General features: G+C 39.7%; 1 protein-coding gene across 1 annotated transcript in view; it reads right to left on the bottom strand.

Annotated features, from left to right (window-relative positions):
* The window catches only part of PKP4 (plakophilin 4), a 242,515-nt gene that overhangs the window by 97,261 nt on the left and 122,467 nt on the right, over positions 1 to 22,787 (bottom strand). The window contains exon 4 of the mRNA XM_073305536.1: positions 12,299 to 12,333. Coding sequence (XP_073161637.1) covers positions 12,299 to 12,333 — 35 coding nt within the window. The remainder of the gene's footprint in view (positions 1 to 12,298; positions 12,334 to 22,787) is intronic.

Here is a 22,787-nt window from a genome sequence, read left to right as displayed (position 1 = left end):
TAAGTGCATAATGCCTACTATATTATCAGTACCATTACATTTTAAAATTAGTTTGTTTGTTCAGTACTTCAGTAATCTTGTTTCTCTTACTTCTGGTATCCCAAGCCGTAACTCTGAAGACTATCTCTGAAAAGGCCATCTTAGGATCCTATGAATATTCTGGATATATATATCTATAGATATAGATATATATAGGTTTGGACCTATGTCTTGTAAGGCTACAGGTTATTTGGAAATACAGTAGATGATATTTGATCTTTGTTCTTTTTTTTTTTTTTTTAAAAAGGTAGCCTGATAAAATCTTTAAGGTATTTTGACATGCTATTTTATCACTTTATTTTGTCTCATACTGTAGTTTGTTAAAAATGTATAAACTTCAAATAAAAACACAAAACAGAAAGCCACTATTCAAAGAATAATTTCCATCTGGATAGTGGTATTAGTACAGAAGCTGCATACAATATGAAACAAGGACCCCTCCTTCCTATTTTACTGCAGTAGCTAGATTCTTGGTTTGGAAGGACCTCACCATCTTGGTGCCATGTCTGAAGCAACACTTTTTTTCTGTGCTATTATCCAACTGTCTACTTTATTGAAGATTGGTTTTGTGAAAGGCATTTCCATGAGGATTGCTAAGAAAGCCAATGAAAATACAGGATTAACTACTGTGGGGAAAATTCATGTTAATTTTGCCAAATGCAGCAGTGTATATCTCCCCTCCTCACACCTAGCATGAGGTCATAATTTGTTATTTTATTATTAAATATTTATATTGCAATAGCACCTCAAGGATTGGGGCCTTGTTTGAGTGCTGGACAAACAAAGTTGCTGTTCACTGCCATGAAGAGCTTATGATTCTAAGATAAGGGGCATAAAGATGGGAAAGCGAAGGATACAGTTCTATACACACACACAAATTATAAACAGAGAAAATATGCCCATTTGCTCTTCAATTGAGGTATCATTAATTTATTGATTTCTTATAAGTGTCACATCAGAGGTGGATCTTGAGATGAGAGCTGGAAGGGAAGATAATTTAGTGATCTTAGAGATAAGTAGAGGGAGGTCTTCCCATTCCTAAAAAGAACTGCAGAAGACAGCACGAAGAGGAGTGTGTGTGCAAATGCACATGTAGCTGACAGAAGGGCAGACAAGGCTGGAATCATTGGTGGAAAAGACAAGGAAGTGGGGAAATACGATATAAAAAGCAATGCAAGACAAGTGGTAGAGCACAATCTGAAGGATCTTGAAGGAACTAGAACTTAATGTGGTGAATCAGGATAGGCCAGTGGAGGAATTCAATGGAACAGGTGATGTCAGAGCAATGGATGAAGAGGATGGTCTCAGTAGCTGTGTTCTGAATAATTTGGAGGGGCCAATATGAGTCTCAAGGAGGTTGGAGAGGAAGCAGGTACAGTAATCATGACAAGAGATAAGAGCTCCGATGAGTGTTTTGGCTGGCAGCACAGAAAGAAAGATTTTAGAAATACTACAGAGGAAAAAAGGCAAGTTCTGGACATAGCGTAGATGTGCAGGACAAATTGAAGGTGACCCCTAGTTTACGGTTTTAGGATACAGGGACAAAGTTGATGTGTGTTCAACTGCAACAGAAAATGGAGGGATGAGTGGGGTTCTGGAGGAAAGATTAAGCGTCATGTTAACATTGATGGCAAATAGAGGTGCATTAGGATGGAGAGAAACAGAAATGTCAGTAATCAGTGTAGAAATGATAGGTGAATCATAACCGTGTGAGATCACCGAGACAGGGGAACCAGAGATAGAGCCCTGAGAAGCAGAAGTCAGGAAAGAGTTTTAAGAATGAGGTATCTAGTAAGAGTCTACGATTGTGGACGGGTACTCTAAGTCTGGATAAATGCTGTTTAGCAAGGAATATAGCAGAACTACAAGAGAGAACAAGTTCGTAGTTGAGAAAGTCCACATGGTCAAAAGATTTTCTTTCAGAGGCATTCACTGGCACAGGAGCATTGATAAGAACTAAATCTTTAAAGTGAGCCAAAGTTTGGGCCTGGAGACTGAGGTGGCAGAGACGAGGAGGGAGTGCTAGAATATTTTAATTTCCTTTAAAAAAAAAATCAAAATTCTATGTGCCAGCTAAAGGTAATGAAACTTCTCCCAAACCCTGGTAAAGGACTAATCAGGTATGTTAAAGTGGTGGTACTCAGGATGAAAAACAGATTAGTTATGAAAGCAACTGCTATTACAATGTGCTTCAAATGACAACTCTAAAACACAGGCACAGTTTATTTGTGCCTAAACCTATGAAGCAAAAAAGAAACACATTGAGTTTTACTGGCATGTAGATCTAAATAAAATATCAAATGCCTCAATAATTGTGCAAGCAAACATAAAAGAAAATTCACATTACAAACTGTACTCCCTAATTTTCCTCTATGAGCAGGAAGTGTTTAATATCTTTCAAATTATAGATTAAAAACAATTAAAATTTCCCACTAACTGCTGACAAATTCACAGGATTGGTTAGCCAATCAACACAATTACTTGACAGAAGAACATTTTTAGGTCAGAAACAACTGGGTTATTATGACATTGCAATCAATTCACTATAGCAACTATTATGACCATGTTATAAGTAGAATTGACATGAAGTACTATTACATCTAACCATTTCAACATGAATGTTGCACAGAATATAGGATAATATATGGATGTTGAAATGTCTCCCTCCTACAGCTCTTTCAACATTGTCTGGATGACTGATTATGAGAGATCAATATTATTAACAGCCTTGAGTAATAAGTTTGCATGGATAGAACGCTACATTTAAATGATTGTACATTAGCCTCTAACTTACCCACTTTAATCTTTAATTTTAATTTCTTTTTGTCACAGAACAATACAAGGGGTGCCATCTATATAATATCAATGGACTGAACTAAATCAATTTCAATTGACAACAATAATCTTCACTATCTGAGGAGACACAGAGGAAGAATGAAGAGCTTGTGCAGTGATACACAGGCATTACTATGATGGGGTTCAGAATCAACACTTGGCATCAGTCCCACATTCCTCACCTAGAAAACACTGACAGTTGTGATAAAAACTGGAAGATCCATAAGGCTTTGAAAGGAGTTCTGGGTGTTGATAGGAATGCACAATAAAATGCATTGTTCCCTCTCTAGCTTTTTGTGTTACCATAAATCATGAGAACCAAAGTCCACAACAGCTTTTTATACATGATTGCTGATCTAATATTCTATTTATGAGTATCTGCAAAGCAACATACTTCATGTTATATCTCTGTTATAAATTCTGTACAGTTGTACTGGTGCATAAAGAGTTTTTATTTTAGTTCACATCTTATCATGTGCTGATGTCTTTCTCTGTTGTAAATTACTAACTTCAGAGGAAAAAAGAAAAAATGATTTAAGGTGGCGTTCTCATTTATCTTTAACTTCGGTTTTTTTTTCAGGTCTCTGTTTGTAAAGCATCCTGTGCTGACAAATCTTCAAAATAAAGCTTAATAGTAAAAATATAAGAAAGCAAAATCTACCATAGTGCTATTATTGCTTCAATTTAAAAGTAAACAATATTAAATAAGATTTTTACATCAATTTACATTATAAGTAAATGATACAATTTGTTGTAATATATATTTTTTCCATTATTACTCAGGCTCAGCAATTGCTCTAGATCAGTGGTCCCCAAACTTTTTCAGTCATGCCCCTCTTGAGCGCTGTGTCCAGGAGCCAGGGCTGCGGCTGGGAGCGGGGCCATTGCTGTGTCCAGGAGCCAGGAACGGGGCTGGGGCCACTGCAAGGAGTGCAGTCGTGGTTGGGGCTGTGGCCAGTAGCATAGCTAAGGGGGGAGCGGGGCAGTGGCCGTTCCCCCACTGAGCACAAGTGGCACCTTGTCAATGTCTTGGCACCTTTTAAATTTTCCCCTATTGAGGGAACAGGGGGAGCAACGAAAAAAAAAAAAAAGGCGCCAGCGGCGGGACCTTCACTCGCTCCGGGTCTTCAGCGGCACCTTGGTGGCGGGAGCTTCCAGTGCCGCCGAAGACACCCAGAGTGAGTGAGGGCCCACCGCTGGAGCGCCGGGTGAGTAAAAGAGCTGCAGTGGGTGGCGTCTTTTTTTTGGATCGCTCCCCTTGTTCCCTCCACCTGGCTACGCGGCTGGCTGTGGCCAGGAGCAGAACTGCAGCTGGGAGCAGGGCGGGGAACTGCTGGTCGATGCTGGAGCTGTGCCTGCGGTGAAGGTGGGGCCAGGGCAAGAGCAGAACTGGGGACAGAGTGGGGTTGGGTGGAGCTCCCTCCAGCCCCCCGTGGGGGCTGGGGCTGGCCTGCGCCCTGCCGCCCCTCCCCCAGAATATTTCTCCCCCCCTCCCTCAAGGGGTGTACCTCCATGATCCCTATTTAACAAACACTATCAGCCGCACAGTATAGAAGGATGCGGGCAGCATCCTCCTGAGTCCTCAGCTTCAGTGAGATTTTAAATTGGGCATAATATTAGGGGAATCCCATGCAGCAGAAGCACTGTATTCCTAGGATCCTGCACAAGGCATGGAAGTAAGGATCACTTAGAGTCTCTCTGATGGTCCAGCTATTACAGCTGTGGATAAACCATTTTGATAAGTGCAACCCTCACTCCGGGGACACGGAGGAAGAGAAAAAGTCAGAAAAAGGGAAAGAAATATACAAATGGAAGGAGATTTGAGGGATGAGAAAAATAGAAAAAGACAGAAGAAAAACTAGGGCAGAACTGCTTAAAGAGAAGTCATGGAGACAAACAATGACTGAGAAGAAATTTGCTACATGAGAAAACTGAGGAGGCAAAGAGATGACTAAGATGTGCGTGTGTGTGTGGAACACAGAGGAGGAGATGAGGACAGGACAAAGAATGAAACCTATTAAGTGACATCTCCTTTTTCAGCTATGAAGAGATACTGGAACATTAGATAAACAAACAAAATGGGATAAAATATTAACAACAGAAAATATGAAAGGGAATAATAGAAGAAAAAGTTAAATTTCTGATTACTTTAAAATCTTTCAGATATTCCACAGGACAAAACTTAAACCTTCCTCCAAGTAAAACTTCTGGGAAATTCAGCTTTTCACTTATCTCATCTTCTTCATCCTCACCTTAAACTGGGGGAGATATATATGAATGTTCATATAAAACCATATCCAACTTCTTGCCAGACCACAGAAGTCACTAAAAGTTGGATTCTGATGTACTGAGTGGAACAAGGTTAGAAACATATTTGCTATCCCTTAAAAAGTGTTCTAAGAATGCCCATAAGCACTTCCATGTTCCATAAAAATAATTGAAAAAACAAAATAGGCTGTAGCGAGTATCAGCTTTGTTTTTTGGTTTGTTTTTAATATAATATGCCTTCCACAAGTCACCTAGGCAGACAAACTGATTACCAGGGCTACAGTTTAAACTAATTACAGTGGTGTAAATACTAAAATCTTAAATCTAATCTAGAAAAGGAAAAAAGAGGGAAAGGACCACAATCTTAATTCAGAGTTGAGAGGGACACATCTTGTGAGAAGTACTGTGAGAAAAAGTCAAGCCCATTTTCCTCATTTTATGCCCTGCTTATTAGCACCCAACCTGAGAAAGGGCATAAAAAAAAAAGGGAAGTCCGAGGGTCTTATAATTAAGTATAAACCAAAGGAAGGGAAAAGGTTACTTTGTTCACTTCATAAGAAATTATATTCTGTGATGTCTCAATGCCTGGTTTAACTTTCTTTAGTAAACCCAGGAGGCAAAGGTCTTGCAATAATTTCACACAATATTTTTTCCTATCTTCAGCATAGGGAAAAAACAGAACAAACAACATATGTTCTTTAGGTATATTTTCTGAAATGATCTTGTGGCAGGTAACTGTTTTTGAAATCATTGTCTAACTTTGTCCCATTGGTAAATTGCTTCCTGAAAACCTATCACAGTAAGGAAAAACAAACCAAAGTCAATTTACCTTTAAATTACGTAATAAAATCTTGATTTCACACTTCTGGCATTACAACTGTCACCATGGTGATTTTAATGTCTCACACACACAAGACTGAATTTATTGCAAGGAAGATTAGAAAAACATGGAAGCATATTCAATTATTACTATTTTATAGACAAAAACTGGTTGGTTACCTATCTACCGTAACTGTTGTTCTTCAAGGTGTGTTGCTTGTCCATTTGAAGTAGGTGTGTGCGCACCAAGTGCACTATCGTCAGAAGGTTTTTCCCCTACTGGTACCCATCAGGTCGGCTGTGGAGCCCCCTGGAGTGACGCCTTCATGGCTGTGTATAAAGGTCCCTGCCGACCTACCGCCTCTTCAGTTCCTTCTTGCTGGATACTCTGACAGAGGGGAGACGGGTGGGTCTTGGAACGGAAATGAGCAACACATCTCGAAGAACAACAGTTATGGAAGGTAGGTAACCATTTTTTCTTCTTCAAGTGATGACTCATGTCAATTCCAAGTAGGTGACTCCCAAGCAGTCCCCAGAGGAGGGGTCGAAGTTCACCAAGTTCCAGATTGCAGCTCTGCTCTACCAAATGAGGCATCAATCAATCCTGAAGCACTTGCATGAGAGGAAAGTGATCAGGAACAGCCAGCATGGATTCACCAAGGGAAGGTCATGCCTGACTAATCTAATCGCCTTTTATGATGAGATTACTGGTTCTGTGGATGAAGGGAAAGCAGTGGATGTATTGTTTCTTGACTTTAGCAAAGCTTTTGACACGGTCTCCCATAGTATTCTTGTCAGCAAGTTAAGGAAGTATGGGCTGGATGAATGCACTATAAGGTGGGTAGAAAGCTGGCTAGATTGTCGGGCTCAACAGGTAGTGATCAATGGCTCCATGTCTAGTTGGCAGCCGGTATCAAGTGGAGTGCCCCAAGGGTCGGTCCTGGGGCCGGTTTTATTCAATATCTTCATAAATGATCTGGAGGATGGTGTGGATTGCACTCTCAGCAAATTTGCGGATGATACTAAACTGGGAGGAGTGGTAGATACGCTGGAGGGGAGGGATAGGATACAGAAGGACCTAGACCAATTGGAAGATTGGGCCAAAAGGAATCTGATGAGGTTCAATAAGGATAAGTGCAGGGTCCTGCACTTAGAACGGAAGAACCCAATGCACAGCGACAGACTAGGGACCGAATGGCTAGGCAGCAGTTCTGCGGAAAAGGACCTAGGGGTGACAGTGGACGAGAAGCTGGATATGAGTCAGCAGTGTGCCCTTGTTGCCAAGAAGGCCAATGGCATTTTGGGATGTATAAGTAGGGGCATAGCAAGCAGATCGAGGGACGTGATCGTTCCCCTCTATTCGACATTGGTGAGGCCTCATCTGGAGTACTGTGTCCAGTTTTGGGCCCCACACTTCAAGAAGGATGTGGATAAATTGGAGAGAGTCCAGCGAAGGGCAACAAAAATGATTAGGGGACTGGAACACATGAGTTATGAGGAGAGGCTGAGGGAGCTGGGATTGTTTAGCCTGCAGAAGAGAAGAATGAGGGGGGATTTGATAGCTGCTTTCAACTACCTGAAAGGGGGTTCCAAAGAGGATGGCTCTAGACTGTTCTCAATGGTAGCAGATGACAGAACGAGGAGTAATGGTCTCAAGTTGCAGTGGGGGAGGTTTAGATTGGATATTAGGAAAAACTTTTTCACTAAGAGGGTGGTGAAACACTGGAATGCGTTACCTAGGGAGGTGGTAGAATCTCCTTCCTTAGAGGTTTTTAAGGTCAGGCTTGACAAAGCCCTGGCTGGGATGATTTAACTGGGAATTGGTCCTGCTTTGAGCAGGGGGTTGGACTAGATGACCTTCTGGGGTCCCTTCCAACCCTGATATTCTATGATTCTATCACCTCTAGCCTGCTGTGTGATGGCGTACCACGATGTAAAGGTGTGAACAGATGATCACGTCGACACCCTGCACTAGGTATCCTGAACAGGGACCTGCACTAGGACTGCTACAGATGAACCTTGCGCTCTTGTGGAGTGCACCGTCAATGCTGGGGCTGGTATCTTTGCTAGGTCACAGCACGTCCTGATACAGGGTGTGATCTAAGATGAGATTTGTGGATATGAGATTGGCAGGCCCTTCATTCTTTCAGCAATGGTGATGAAGAGTTGTGTCAACTTCCTAAACAGCTTTGTCCGCTCAATGTAAAAAGCCAGGGCCTGTCTAACATCTAGGGAATGGAGCACGTGTTCCCTGTCATTAGTATGAGGCTTTGGGAACAACACTGGTAGGAAGATGTGCTGATTTACATGAAATTGTGAGACTACTTTTAGGGAGAAAGGCTGGGTGTGGCTGCAACTGCAACGTATCCTTATAAAAACACTGTATAAGGGGGCTCAGACATTAAAGCTTTGAGCTCACACACTTCTGGCTGAAGTTATAGCCACGAGAAATGCCACTTTCCAAGAGAGGTAAAGCAGAGACCAAGTTGCTAGAGGGTTCAAAAGGAGGGCCCCCCATCAGCCTTGAGAGGACCAGGTTAAGGTCCCATGGAGGGACCGGTAGCTGCACCTAGGGGTACAGCCTGTCTAGCCCTTTAAGGAAGTGTCCAACCATGGGGTTAGTAAATAGTGACTGCCCCGCTGCACCCGGGTGGAAAGAGAAATAGCAGCCAGGTGCATCTTGATTGACGAGACTGCTAGGCTTGCCTCCTGGGTTTACTAAAGAAAGTTAAACCAGGGAGCAGTACCGTGGCGAAGGTAATCGGCACTGCATCATAGTAGGCTTGCCCCATGCCGAACTGATGCCGGCGCACAGGCCAGTGGAGCGGGGGACTGTCATGGCAATCAGTTCCTGGCTGCCTCGAACATGTCCACTGTTGAGGGAGCATCCAAGTCCTCCTCCAAATCTTGCTGCACCAGGGAGTCCACTGGAGCCGGACTCAACGGACCTGCCCGAAAGGCCAGAGTCGATGGCACCTGTCTAGGCGTCCCAACGCAGGACGCACCCCACTGGTGCCCGTATGCTCTGCTGCTCTAGTAGGGGAGCGCACCCTGTCAGCCCTCTTTTTCTTGTGTGGCACTGACCACTAGGGAATCACTTGCTAACGGAAGAGAGAACTGCTCCAATGACCATCACAGGTGGTAAGAAGGAACTGAAGAGGCGGCGGGTCAGCAAGGACCTATATAGATGGCCATGAAGGCACCACTCCAGGGGGCTCCACAGCCGACCCGCCAGGTACTGCTAGGGGAAAATCCTTCTGATGATTGTGCACGCAGTGCGCGCACACCTACATGGAATTGACATAAGCAATCACTCAAAGAAGAATTAGGCATATTTAATCAAAGTCTAGGCACTTTTACTGTAAATATGTTGAAATAATTTTATGGTTCAAGATGGGCACTGTAAGTTACTTTTAGCCAAATGAATTACTATCTCACCAATTACGTATCATCAAATGTGAAATACAACCACACCAAATGTCAAGATGTTGGGAGGAAAGGTAGGCTGAGTTCAAAGGATCTATGGTGGCCATAATGACAAATCAGCCCGAGGAGAATGAGGCAGTTACGCATTGTATTTTTTTTTAATAAATATCATATGCCCCTCAGCGTACCTGTGCGCTATTATCATGCCTGAATGCAGTATTAAAATGAAGGAGCCTGTAAGGGAGAAACCAACTGGAAATGAAACAATAACAAAGATAAGGGGCTATGATAAGGTGTACCAAGAGTCCTCTGGGAAACAATGAGGAAACCAATAATTGTGGGGGGGAATACCCTGTGCCTAGCTCCAGGTAGTTTGGTGTGTTGTATTTTTCCCACACCAAAACCCCAGGAACAAACGGTATACTAAAACTGGTCTTAACATACTGGTCTTAAGAAGAAGGAGAAACAGAGACAAGCAGGACAAACTGTTTATTCCACCCCAGAGATGGAGGTAACTGCACTTGATGGAACATACCAAAGTTTACAAGGAAAGTTTAAGGGTTAGGTGACAGGAATAGGTGTTCAGATCCTTTATTGGTTTTACCTCTTTGTGTGCTACATACCTTTGGGTAAAGGAATAAATAATGCCCTGTTTTGAAGAGCTCTTTGTCTCACTACACATTTATATTGTCACAGGCTCCTGAGGGGAAACTCATATAGGTACCAAACTCCACTGGGCCTGTTGTGTTAACATGGCTGAAAAACAGACGGACTGCAGCCTAGAGATTCAGTTTGAGTGATTGGACCTGGAGTTCCACCCAGACTGATGTGCAGGAAGCCAGGCCAGTTACCCAACAGGGTGCACTTGAGAGAGACTAAAAACTCTGAAGTGCAGTTTATCCCCTAACCATGATGTAGCCTGAATAAATAATCAAATTTCTAAATCTAAATTTCTGAATCCTAAAACTGGATTCTTTCTACAGCAGAAACTGGAAAAGGGTGGGTCTACTTTCACATTCTATAGGAAGTAAAGGAATCCCTGATCTACAGAAGTGGTTCTTAAAAAAAAAAAAAAAATGCAGCAAGGCAGTTATTAAACTGGCACCAATGTCTAACTGAAACTATAATTGGAATTTTATTTCACCAACAACTGTGCTTAAGATATAAACCTGTAATTAGAGGCAGCATGAACTAGTGCAAAGGGCACTGGACTGTGAGTCAGGAGATTTGGGTTCTGACCCTGGCTTTGACACTGTCCTCAGGCAAATAAATCTCTTGTGCACATTTCTTTTCTCATTCTGTCTTGTCTGTTTAGATTGTGAACTCTTCAGGGTAGGGACTGCCTCTTCAGTGATAAATTATTGAGTTTGATGGAGGAATTACTTATTGAAATTGTATTGGCTGTGTCATAAATATAAAGAGAAGGGTAGCATAAAATCTCTCCTTGGCAGCTGTACTAAATTGCTTTACCTGTAAGGGGTTAAGAAGCTCAGATAACCTAGTTGGCACCTGACCAGAAGGACCAATGAGGAAAGAAGATACTTTCAAACCTGGGAGGAGGGAAGGGAGAAAATTTGTTCGTGGCTCTCTTTGTCGTTCCCTCTCCAGACAGAGCGGGAGATCAAACAGGTACAACATCTCCTGCAAATATACCTGGAATAATAGATCTAAAACCACAGAAATTGTAAGCAGGCAAGAAAATGCGTTAAGTTATCTTTTGTTTTGGCTTGTGAATTTTCCTATGCTACAGAGGTAGCTTTATTCCTATTTTTGTAACTGTGAAGATGAGCCAGAGGGGAATCCTCTGTTTTAAATCTTTTTATTTACCCTGTAAAGTTACCTTCCATCCTGATTTTGCAGGTGTGATTCTTTTACTTTTTCTTTGTAAAGTTCTTCTTTTAAGAGCCTGATTGATTTTCAGTGTCCTAAAGACAAAAGGTATGTTCTGTGCTCACATTGCAAACCAACTGGTTGGTATATTATTCTCAAGCCTCCCCAGGAAAGGGGGTGAAGGGGTTTGGGGGGATATTTTGGGGGTATAGGGATTCCAAGTGACCCTTCCCTGAAATTTTGTGTAAAAACACTTGGTGGTGGCAGCAATACTGTCCAAGGACAAGGAAAGGAATTTGTGCCTTAGGGAAGTTTTAACCTAAGCTGGTAAAATAGGGGGTCTTTCATGCGGGTCCTCACAGGTCCCCAGAGTTCAGAATGGGGGGGGAACCCTAAAAGGCTGTTTTATGCAGGAAGTCAGATTCGATCACTATAATCTATAATCTTCTGATTTTAAAATCTATGTATATTTCCACCCACTTTCACTGTCTAAGATTGATAAGAAGCAGAATACAACACACCACAGGACTAACTTTCTTTGTTTTAGGAAGGGAAGCTCCCATATGCACTGAAGAAAGTGAATAGAAAAAAAAAAAGATTATTTTGACAATTTTGCCTTTGCCTAAACAGGGAGGAGCTGCAAAAAGAAAAACAAACACTCTTCAAACTTAGACATCATGGTATAATTGTCACAGACATTATCAGCTATGAAGAGTAAATCTCTACAGTACATAATGGAATAATTGCAGACGAGACCCAATATACAAAAAAAGCTTCTCTTATAGTTTCACTTTTCTCTCAAGAAAATTCAAAGGCACAAGAAACTACCATACGGACAAAATTATAAATATTCTAATTGGAATACACTTTACAAAAACAAAAGGTAACACACTGTAAACAAAAGTATAGAATAAAAACACTACTTTGCACAAGATACTTTCAACAGATACATAGTATTTGTGCTATCAAGGTTAATATTCAGTTTACTTTAGAACAGGTAGTAAATTATGAGAGAATGCTAGGAAAATAAATTGCTTTTTTAAAACATGAGATGAAAAGTTTACATAGAAAAAGATTGTACCTGCTGATCTCCAAGGAAATGACTTCTCAGTAGAGCTACAGAAAAAGGAAAAAGAAAGTTATATTTATTTCCTTTATCACTAAAGTTAAAAAGGGAGCTATTTTGGATTTATAAACTAAACATTTTTTCTTAATATGAAACTATCCAAAAACCAGCAAAGACTAAAAAAAAAAAAACCTCAGATGCTTCTCAAGTAAATGTTACTAATGTAGTGCTTTTTATTCTGCACAATTTAACATTCAGAATAATTTTTAGCTATACTCTATTGTATTAATCAAAGGAAATTCCTCTAGGTATTTCACAACACGAAGTGGCATTAAACCTATCTGCAACAGGATTCATAAGTGCATGACTTGTGATATACACTGCATACCTGAGGTGTGACATCTTCAATATAATGCTGTAAAACATTTTGCAAGATTCTGTATGAAGGACACTATATTGAAATAAATTACAACTAACAAAGGCTGATGACAATTTTAATGTAACATTTTCCAAAGCAGTTTTTTTGATGTCTAGCACATGATCATGAAAAGTAAAACACTAGTTATATAACTGAATATGCATATTTTTGAAGGTTAAGACAGACAAAACAATTTTAGATGCTAAAGGATCTACACGACCTGTGCAATAAAGTCTCACCAGATAAGTATGTTATCAGTATTGTACATTCTTTCACATTGTGAATTTATTTATGATCATTTAAACTCTTCTCCCTGCCACATTAACATTTTCAGATGTTAATATATATTTGAATACTACCGCATTTGCAGGTGGATGAGAAATTCAGACTGGCATATATGTGTATTTCATTAGAAGAATTTATGCAAAATAAAAGTATTTCCACACACTAGATACAATTGACAATCTTTTAAAAACAGTCAATGCAAATGATAGATTTAGTAGAGTATTGCAAAATATTCCAAAATACCCTTATGCTTGAAGACAAAAAGGACTCTCCCTAACATCAGTTTTCCATAATATTCTAGAAAACCAGGAAAATGGAAAGCTGCTCAGAATATTTCTGTTACATCATGTTACTTTCTAAATTGGCCCTCTTTTTTCCTTTACATCTCATCATCTCTGCCACATTACATAACAAAAATCTCAGCAACTCAGTTTGAATTGAGAAAGCTAGCTGATTATCATATTTCAAAGTAAGCGTGTATACAGGACCTTTCTGGGTTCTTCTGTGAAGAAATACTGCCATTCATGCTCAACTGTGCCAACTTGTGTTTTGTGACACAAATGGGAACTATAATTAGAACCAAGTTTAACCAAAACCAGGATTCAAATCTGGAACTCAAGAAGATGAAAAGCTACTCTATCTATAGCTAGTATCTGCTTTTTTTTAACTACTAGTCCATCAATCCACAGCAAGTAATTTCTTGTACTTCTTGGAGGTATAGAAGCCAATGTTGTGTTAACCCTTACTTTTATTATTTTACAAAATGCCAAAAAAATTTATTAGACTGAAATTTAGCATGTAAGATTACAGCTAAGGAGTGATCTGGGAAGGAAGACTGCCAGGTATTCTTTTCAGTCATTTGATGGTACAATAATAGAAGTTTAGGTTAAAATGTTTACTCAAGCTGCTCACTTGCCTTACATCTTTATTTACACTGTACCATATTTTCTATAAAGGCTGTGAAGAAAGAAGTAGTCTAACATAGCCTGTTGAAGGTCTGGGTATCTGAGATCTTGTAGACATTTCATGTTGCCTGAAAGGCAGCATTATGCCAGAATTAAATTGGGATAAAAAGGTTGGGTATACCTGAATTTAGATATGACAATCAGTCATCTTACACCACCACTGCTACATGAGCTTAACTGTCAGAAAGGGTGAATGTACTGCTCTTTTCACAAACACTCCTTCCCCTGCTTGCAATTCCCATCTCTACCCCAGTTCCAACTCATTTGTTTAAAGCCCCCTTACTCTAACAACATGTAAAGTACACTGCTATCTCGCTTCAAAAATAATTACCCTGAATAGTTTTTCCACAGCCAAGGAACTGAGTCCTTTAACTTTAAATAAAAATTAAGGGTATTTCAATTCTGAATATGACCTATGGGTTTATGCACAAGTTCAGAGTGTTTCTTCATGTAGACTTTGTGCCTAGACACAAAAATGTACAAGTCAGCAAAGTAAACTGTCGTCAGCCCTGCTGGCTTTTAGCCTGCAAACTAAACTTTACAGCTGTATTTGAGTGCAAACATTAAAAATGATTTTCATAAGAACAAACATGAAAATCCACATTAAAATTGTGATTGAGTTTAGTCTAATACACATGTGCAGGGTGAACAGATCTGTATTATCCAGGACTGAATGCTGAAATCTAACCTTTCTTCATGCATTTGCTCTTTACTGTACACACTCACGTGGATTTATTGAGTTCTGTATCATTCATTGTCCTCAGCCTACACTCCAACACTTGCCTTCATCAAAACTCTAAGAAATATAAAGAAGTTATTCAGAATGACAGACATTGTAGCTATCAGTGTCATAATCCTAATATCTCCCTAAACATCAGAATACATCCCACCTATCAGGATCTCTAATTTTCCTACTGGAGATTAAGGCAGCTTCAGCCCTATTTATTGGGATTGCACTGATCATATTGTGGTGATGGGTGAGGGTGAAAAAAGCTTAATACGGAAAGCTGGACCCTTGTATACACAAGTTCATGAAAGTGATTCCCCCCGCTCCCCTCGATGAGTCCCTGGATAGCTGGGTTCTCTGCATTTGCAGGATTTGGGAGAATTTAAGGGCTTGTCTGCACATAAAAGACTGCAGTGGCACTGCTGAACCACTACAGCACTACAGTGAAGACGCTACCTCTGCTGACGGGAGGCGTTTGCACATTGGCATAGGTTCTCTACCTGCCCGAGAGGCAGTAGCTGTGTCAACGGGAGAAGTCTTAAAAAGAATCCTTAAAAAGAGATTTTATACTTAAACATAATCTGTTGCTTATGGAGCAATATGAAAAAACAGGTATCACACACTGGTCATTTGTCACACGTTTTGATGGCTTGTCTCATATTGCCAAGCTTTAAGGTAGAGAGGTATGTTTGCTCATGTTGATACATGAGACAGGAAGAAACATATTACTTACTCTACAGTAACTGGTTCTTCGAGATGTTGTAGTCATTGTGGATCCCACTAGAGATATACATACACCTCATGAGTCCGAGTCACTTTCTTTTTTGGCTAGCAGTGTCCACTGTGCTTCCATAGGAGGAAATAAAGGTCAGGGAAACCATGACCCTCCCTCAATTACCTTACAGTTCAAACCCTGTGTTGCTGAGGACTCAGAAAAGTGGAGACAGAGGGCAGGTCATGGGATCTACACTGACTAAACATCTTGAAGAACCACAATTATTGTAGAGTAAGTAACCATTCATTCTTCAATTATGTGTCAGTGTAGATTCCACTATATGGCAAACAGCAGCAAGAGAAGAGCTGGAGCAGGACTAGGATCAGGGCTGGAGGAAGAGCAAGACTGGAGCAGTCTAAGGCTTGAGGAGTCCATTGCCACCATCAGGCAGGAATGAGTTCCAAGCCCCAGAGAGACACTGACCTGCTTTCCTTCTGTGAGGCTTATATACCTGGTCTGGGAATTTCAAGACCAGTTCTTGGCCTGTGGATTGACTGGAGCCTAGCACAGGGGTGACTTATCACCTTGAGGGAGGGCAGGTATGGAGATGGCTTTTGATGCACTTGGAAATATAGGGCAAGAGACTTTTTTATTCCTTGGTTAGGCTTTTATCATTAGGACATGGCTTTGCTATGTCAGATACTCAATATTCACATGGACTTGGGTTTGTTGCTTATAGAGGGTTACTGTCAGTCAGAATTTGTTATGTGACTATTAAGAATGAATATATCACTTCATCTATCCTTTAATTTTCATGTTAAACATCACATCTACAAGAATACATTTTAAATAATATAGTGCTTTTTATGCTTTCAAATTCTTGCTGTAGAGCATCTCCCAATAGAATGTCATATATTCAGCTCTAGAACCTGTAATATACATCAAAATGTTTGCAAAACATGAAAAGTTTTGGCTAAGTGCCAAAACATGAAAAGTACAATATAATGGGGTCTTACATTTCTTCAGTTTTTTATTAAAACGTTACCCATGTTTTTCACTTCAATATTTTTCAACTGATTCATAGATATTTAGGTCAGAAGGGACCATTATGATCATCTAGTCTGACCTCCTGCACAACGCAGGCCACAGAATTTCACCCACCACTCCTACAAAAAAACCTGACACCTATATCTGTGCTATTGAAGTCCTCAAATCGTAGTTTAAAGACTTCAAGGAGCAGAGAATCCTCCAGCAAGTGACCCGTGCCCCATGCTACAGAGGAAGGTGAAAAACCTCCAGGGCCTCTTCCAATCTGCCCTGGAGGAAAATTCCTTCCCGACCCCAAATATGGCGATCAGCTAAACCCTGAGCATATGGGTTTAAGATTCTTAAAGATTATTCATTAAGATTATGAGCATAAGATTCATCAGCCAGATACTACAGAAAATTCTTTCCTGGGTAACTCGGATCTTACCCCATCTAATAGCCCATCACAGGCCATTGGGCCTATTTACCATGAATATTTAATTACCAAAACCATGTTATGCCATCATACCATCTCCTCCATAAACTTATCAAGTTTAATCTTAAAGCCAGATAGATCTTTTGCCCCCACTGATTCCCTTGGACGGCTATTCCAAAACTTCACTCCTCTGATGGTTAAAAACCTTAGTCTAATTTCTAGTCTAAATTTCCTAGTGGCCAGTTTATATCCATTTGTTCTTGTGTCCACATTGCTACTGAGCTTAAATAATTCCTCTCCCTCTCCGGTATTTATCCCTCTGATATATTTATAGAGAGCAATCATATCTCCCCTCAACCTTCTTTTAGTTAGGCTAAACAAGCCCTGAGTCTCCTTTCATAAGACAAGTTTTCCATTCCTCGGATCATCCTAGTAGCCCTTCTCTGTACCTGTTCCAGTTTGAATTCATCCTTCTTAAACATGGGAGATCAGAACTGCACACAGTATTCCAGGTGAGGTCTCACCACTGCCTTGTGTAACGGTACTAAAACCTCCTTATCCCTACTGGAAATACCTCTCCTGATGCATCCCAAGACCGCATTAGCTTTTTTCACAGCCATATCACATTGGCAACGCATAGTCATCCTATGATCAACCAATACTCCAAGGTCCTTTTCCTCCTCCGTTACTGCTAATTGATGCGTCCCTAGCTTATAACTAAAATTCTTGTTATTAATCCCTAAATGCATGACCTTACACTTCTCACTATTAAATTTCATCCTATTACTATTACTCCAGTTTACAAGGTCATCCAGATCCTCCTGTAGGATATCCCTGTCCTTCTCTAAATTGGCAATACCTCCCAGCTTTGTATCATCTGCAAACTTTATTAGCACACTCCCACTTTTTGTGCCAAGGTCAGTAATAAAAAGATTAAATAAGATTGGTCCCAAAACCGATCCTTGAGGAACTCCACCGGTAACCTCCCTCCAGCCTGACAGCTCACTTTTCAAGATGGACCCGTTGTAGTCTCCCCTTTAACCAATTCCTTATCCACCTTTCAATTTTCCTATTGATACCTATCTTATCCAATTTAACTAATAATTCCCCATGTGGCATGGTATCAAATGCCTTACTAAAATCTAGGTAAATTAGATCCACTGCATTTCCTTTGTCTAAAAAATCTGTTACTTTCTCAAAGAAGGAGATCAGGTTGGTTTGGCACAATCTACCTTTTGTAAAACCATGTTGTATTTTGTCCCATTTACCATTGACTTCAATGTCCTTAACTACCTTCTCCTTCAAAATTTTTTCCAAGACCTTGCATATTACAGATGTCAAACTAACAGGCCTATAATTACCCAGATCACGTTTTTTCCCTTTCTTAAAAATAGGAACTATGTTAGCAATTCTCCAATCATACGGTACAACCCCTGAGTTTACAGACTCATTAAAAATTCTTGCTAATGGGGTTGTAATTTCTTGTGCCAATTCCTTTAATATTCTTTGATGAAGATTATCTGGGCCCCCCGATTTAGTCCCATTAAGCTGTTTGAGTTTCACAGTGCCCTTTTTATTCTTTAGTATTTTGGACAGGAAAGTCTGATGCAGGGAGTGTCTTCATGGTTATGGTGTTAGTAGAGTGCCTAGGATTACGGGGCTGGGAACTGACCAAGTCCTCTAGGTGCTACTGCAGGATAAATGTTAAATAAGCAAATAAATAAATAAATGAACTATTTCTGAAATCAGCATTTTAAATATTTCCAAAGATGAATTAAGAATCCTTAAATGGCACTTTAGTAAAGCCTTATCTCACCACAATTATCATGGAATGCATTGTCCTTTTTACAGGGGAGTATGTTACATATGTAAATCTGATGCATATAAAGAGAAAAACAGAATCCTACAATATACTCTTGGTGTGTTTGCTGTGGGGATTGAATTTAGGATCTCAGGATCTGAAAGTATGAGCACTTATTGGTGGAACCAAAGGACCAGATCCATTGAACCTGGATACAACAGTTTTACCAGTGATGTTGCATCTTCATTTAGCTAAAATTTGCAAAATAATAGCCATGGGGAAAACTGTGAAGCAATTAAATGTACATTACAAATATGCCTACAGATCATTGGCTGGAGAAAGACATAAAATTTTCCCATACGAGAAATTCATTTGCATCCTGAAATTCTTTCTGAACACTTAAAAAAAAAAAAAAAAAAAAAAGCAAATTATTTCAGTAGTGTTTTTCATAAGTGCCATAATTTAGAAAACAGAAAATTGCTGTTTCTCTCCATTAGTCTTGTCATTTTCCATTTGGCATTAACATATTTAGTGTTTGGAAACTTGCTTGTCTTTGTTTAGTTTACTTACTTAGTTACTGCTGTAGGCCCTGTCCTCCATCTGACTCCCCTCCACTCTGTTACCCTCACTTTTTGTAATTTAGCATTGTAAGGCACTGTGGGGCAGAAATTTTTGTGCATTTCCACTTGTTTCTGTAAAGTCCTTAGTCTCCTTTTAGGTACAAAAAAATAATAATTTGTTTATGCAGCAACATTGATGAAGTCAGCACAACTGGAAAGGAGTGATAGTTTATTGAGTAATACTACTTTGCAGTAAAGCACAATTTATTTTTGTGTCTATATAAACAGTTGCTATTTGGGTTTGCTTTTAATATTTAAGAAAAGAAGAATTATATTTCAAACATATTTGGAATCCAAAAGACATATTCCCCTGTAAACAGAGCTAAAATACAGATTTGGAAGCTACCATAAACTATGTGACTATGTCCCTGAATTTGCAGCATCTGATTCCTGATTTAAAATTAGCAGCCCACACATCACCATGGCCTGAGATTAGAAAATATGGACCTGGTTCTTGTCTATAGTAAGGCCCCCTTTACACAGCTCTAGCAGTGTAGAGGGGTCTAAAGTATGTGTAAATGTAATACCAAACAGATCAAGTAGTTTATTTGTTTTAAATACGAACGAATTTGTGAAGACCTACATTATATGCTGTAACAACACTGAGCACCCTGTGTTTCGCAACCTAGACATATTTTCCATGCAGATTTAGCACATACATTTTAATATGTTTTTTATTTTAGTTTTTCATGGAAATCCTATTATTTGTAACATATTCCATAAATATATAATTTTAAACAAGCACCATTAGAGAAAGTTAGGCTTACTTATAACTAGCGTTCAGAGCTCATCTTTTGAATGCTGTATTCAAAAAATCACCTACATCTACATGAAAATGTCCAGTAAATATGTAGAATAGATTGTTTTGTTTTTTTAAAAATCAAGATAATATCCTCTACCAATACATGTTAAACAAAATGACAAATTATACAGTTCCAATATATTCAAAATGTAAGAGTCTAAATTAGATCAAGAGGTGCCAAATTTTATTTTTGGCAGCCCTGAACTTCATGGCAACAGGTTAACAGTGAGGTGCTCCCAGAATCTGCATTAGGACCAGTGTTTTAAATATTTTTATTAATGATCTGAAAAAGAGGCGAACAAAAGGTGAGGTGAAAAAATATGCTGATGAGATTATTTAGATTAAGAACTTCAGAGGGACCTAAGAAAGCTAGATGAGTGGGCAGCATAATGGCAGATGAAATTCAGTGTCAACAATCACAGGGTGATGCACAATGGAAGGAATAATATGAACTACTCATACAACAGACTAGATCCTAAATTTACAGTAACCACTCAGAAAACAGACATGGGCATCATTCTGCAGTGGTTATTATGATTCACTATTTGTATTCCTAACAGTGTTTGAAGACCTCAATCAAAATCCAGGTTCTGCTGTGTTAAGCACTGTACAAACATATAAGAAGAGACAGGCCAAAGAAAAATTCTGCTCAATTTGTAGATTATATATTAGGTTGTAGAAAGAATGGAACAAGAAAAGAACACTGAAGACTTTACAATGCCATTACATAAACCAATGGTACACACTCTCTGTCAGGGTTCCCTCCCCACTCTGAACTCTGGGGTACAGATGTGGGGACCCACATGAAAGACCCCCTAAGCTTATTTCTACCAGTTTAGGTTAAAAACTTCCCCAAATCCTTTCCTTGTCCTTGGACGGTATTGCTGCCACCACCAAGTGATTTAGACAAAAATTCAAGAAAAGGGTCACCTGGAGTCCCTGTTTCCCCAAAATATTCCCCTAACCCCCCTCACCTGGGGAGCCTTGGGAATAATACACCAACCAATTGGTTACAATGTGAGCACAGACCAAACCCCATGGTTTTTAGAACACTGAAAATCAATCAGTTTCTTAAAAGAAGAATTTTATTATAAAGAAAACAGTAAAAGAATCACACCTGTAAAATCAGAATGGAAGGTAACTTTACAGGGTAAATAAAAAGATTTGAAACACAGAGGATTCCCCTCTGACTCTGCTTCCCAGTTACAAAACAGGAATGAAATTACCTCTTAGCATAGTGAAAATTCACAAGCTAAAAAAAGATAATCTAATGTATTTCATTGCCCTTACTTACAATTTCTGTAATTTTAGATGAGTCATTTCAGGTATGTTTTCAGGAGATGTTTTACCCGCCTGGTCTCTCTCTCCATCCAGAGAGGGAACAAACAAAGAGAGCAGCAACAAAACTTCCCCCCCACCCCCCTCCTCCAATTTGAAAGTATCTTCTTTCCTTATTGGTCCTTTTGGTCAGATGCCAACCAGGTTATTTGAGCTTCTTAACCCCTTACAGGTAAAGATTCAATATAGCTGCTCAGGAGGGATTTTATGCTACCCGTAGCTGTATGTTTATGACACTCTCCCATAGAATATGGGTTCAATATTGGTCACCCTATTTATTAAAAATTTATCTGAGGTGGAAGGGGTCCAGAGATGGGAGACAAAAATAAGAGACTTCCACATGAAAAGACATTGAAGAGTGAGAACTGTTTGTCTTAGCGATGCAATATAGAAAAGTGACAAAGGCACGCACACAAAGCAATTAATGGTATAGGAAAAGGTAAATTGGATGCTATCTATTCTTAATACACAAAGAGGATGTCAAGGTTCCTCCCCCACTCTGAACTCTAGGGTACAGATGTGGGGACCTGCATGAAAACCTCCTAAGCTTACTTTTACTAGCTTAGGTTAAAACTTCCCCAAGGTACAAATTAATTTTATCCTTGGTCCTTGGAATATCCACTGCCACCACCAAACTCTAACTGGGTTTACTGGGAAACGTAGTTTGGACACGTCTTTCCCCCCAAAATCCTCCCAACCCTTGCATCCCACTTCCCGGGAAAGGTTTGGTAAAAATCCTCACCAATTTGCATAGGTTACCACAGACCCAAACCCTTGGATCTGAGAACAATGAAAAAGCATTCAGTTTTCTTACAAGAAGACTTTTAATAGAAATAGAAGTAAATAGAGGTAAAGGAATCACCTCTGTAAAATCAGGGTATTAGATACCTTACAGGGTAATTAGATTCAAAACATAGAGAATCCCTCTAGGCAAAACCTTAAGTTACAAAAAAGACACACAGACAGAAATAGTCATTCTATTCAGCACAGTTCTTTTCTCAGCCATTTAAAGAAATCATAATCTAACACATACCTAGCTAGATTACTTACTAAAAGTTCTAAGACTCCATTCCTGTTCTATCCCCAGCAAAAGCAGCATACCGACAGACACAGACCCCTTGTTTCTCTCCCTCCTCCCAGCTTTTGAAAGTATCTTGTCTCCTCATTGGTCATTTTGGTCAGGTGCCAGCAAGGTTATCTTTAACTTCTTAACCCTTTACAGGTGAGAGGAGTTTTCCTCTGGCCAGGAGGGATTTTAAAGGGGTTTACCCTTCCCTTTATATTTATGACAGAGGATATTCAATTAATTTGAAAATCAAAAGAAACTGTACACCATACATAGTTAATTTGTGAAACTCACTGTCACAAGAT

Source organism: Lepidochelys kempii, chromosome 11, assembly GCF_965140265.1.
Source record: "Lepidochelys kempii isolate rLepKem1 chromosome 11, rLepKem1.hap2, whole genome shotgun sequence".
Taxonomy (NCBI): Eukaryota; Metazoa; Chordata; order Testudines; family Cheloniidae; genus Lepidochelys; species Lepidochelys kempii.
The sequence above is the reverse complement of the archived record's forward strand: the minus strand, read 5'-3'. Positions and strand labels throughout refer to the sequence as shown.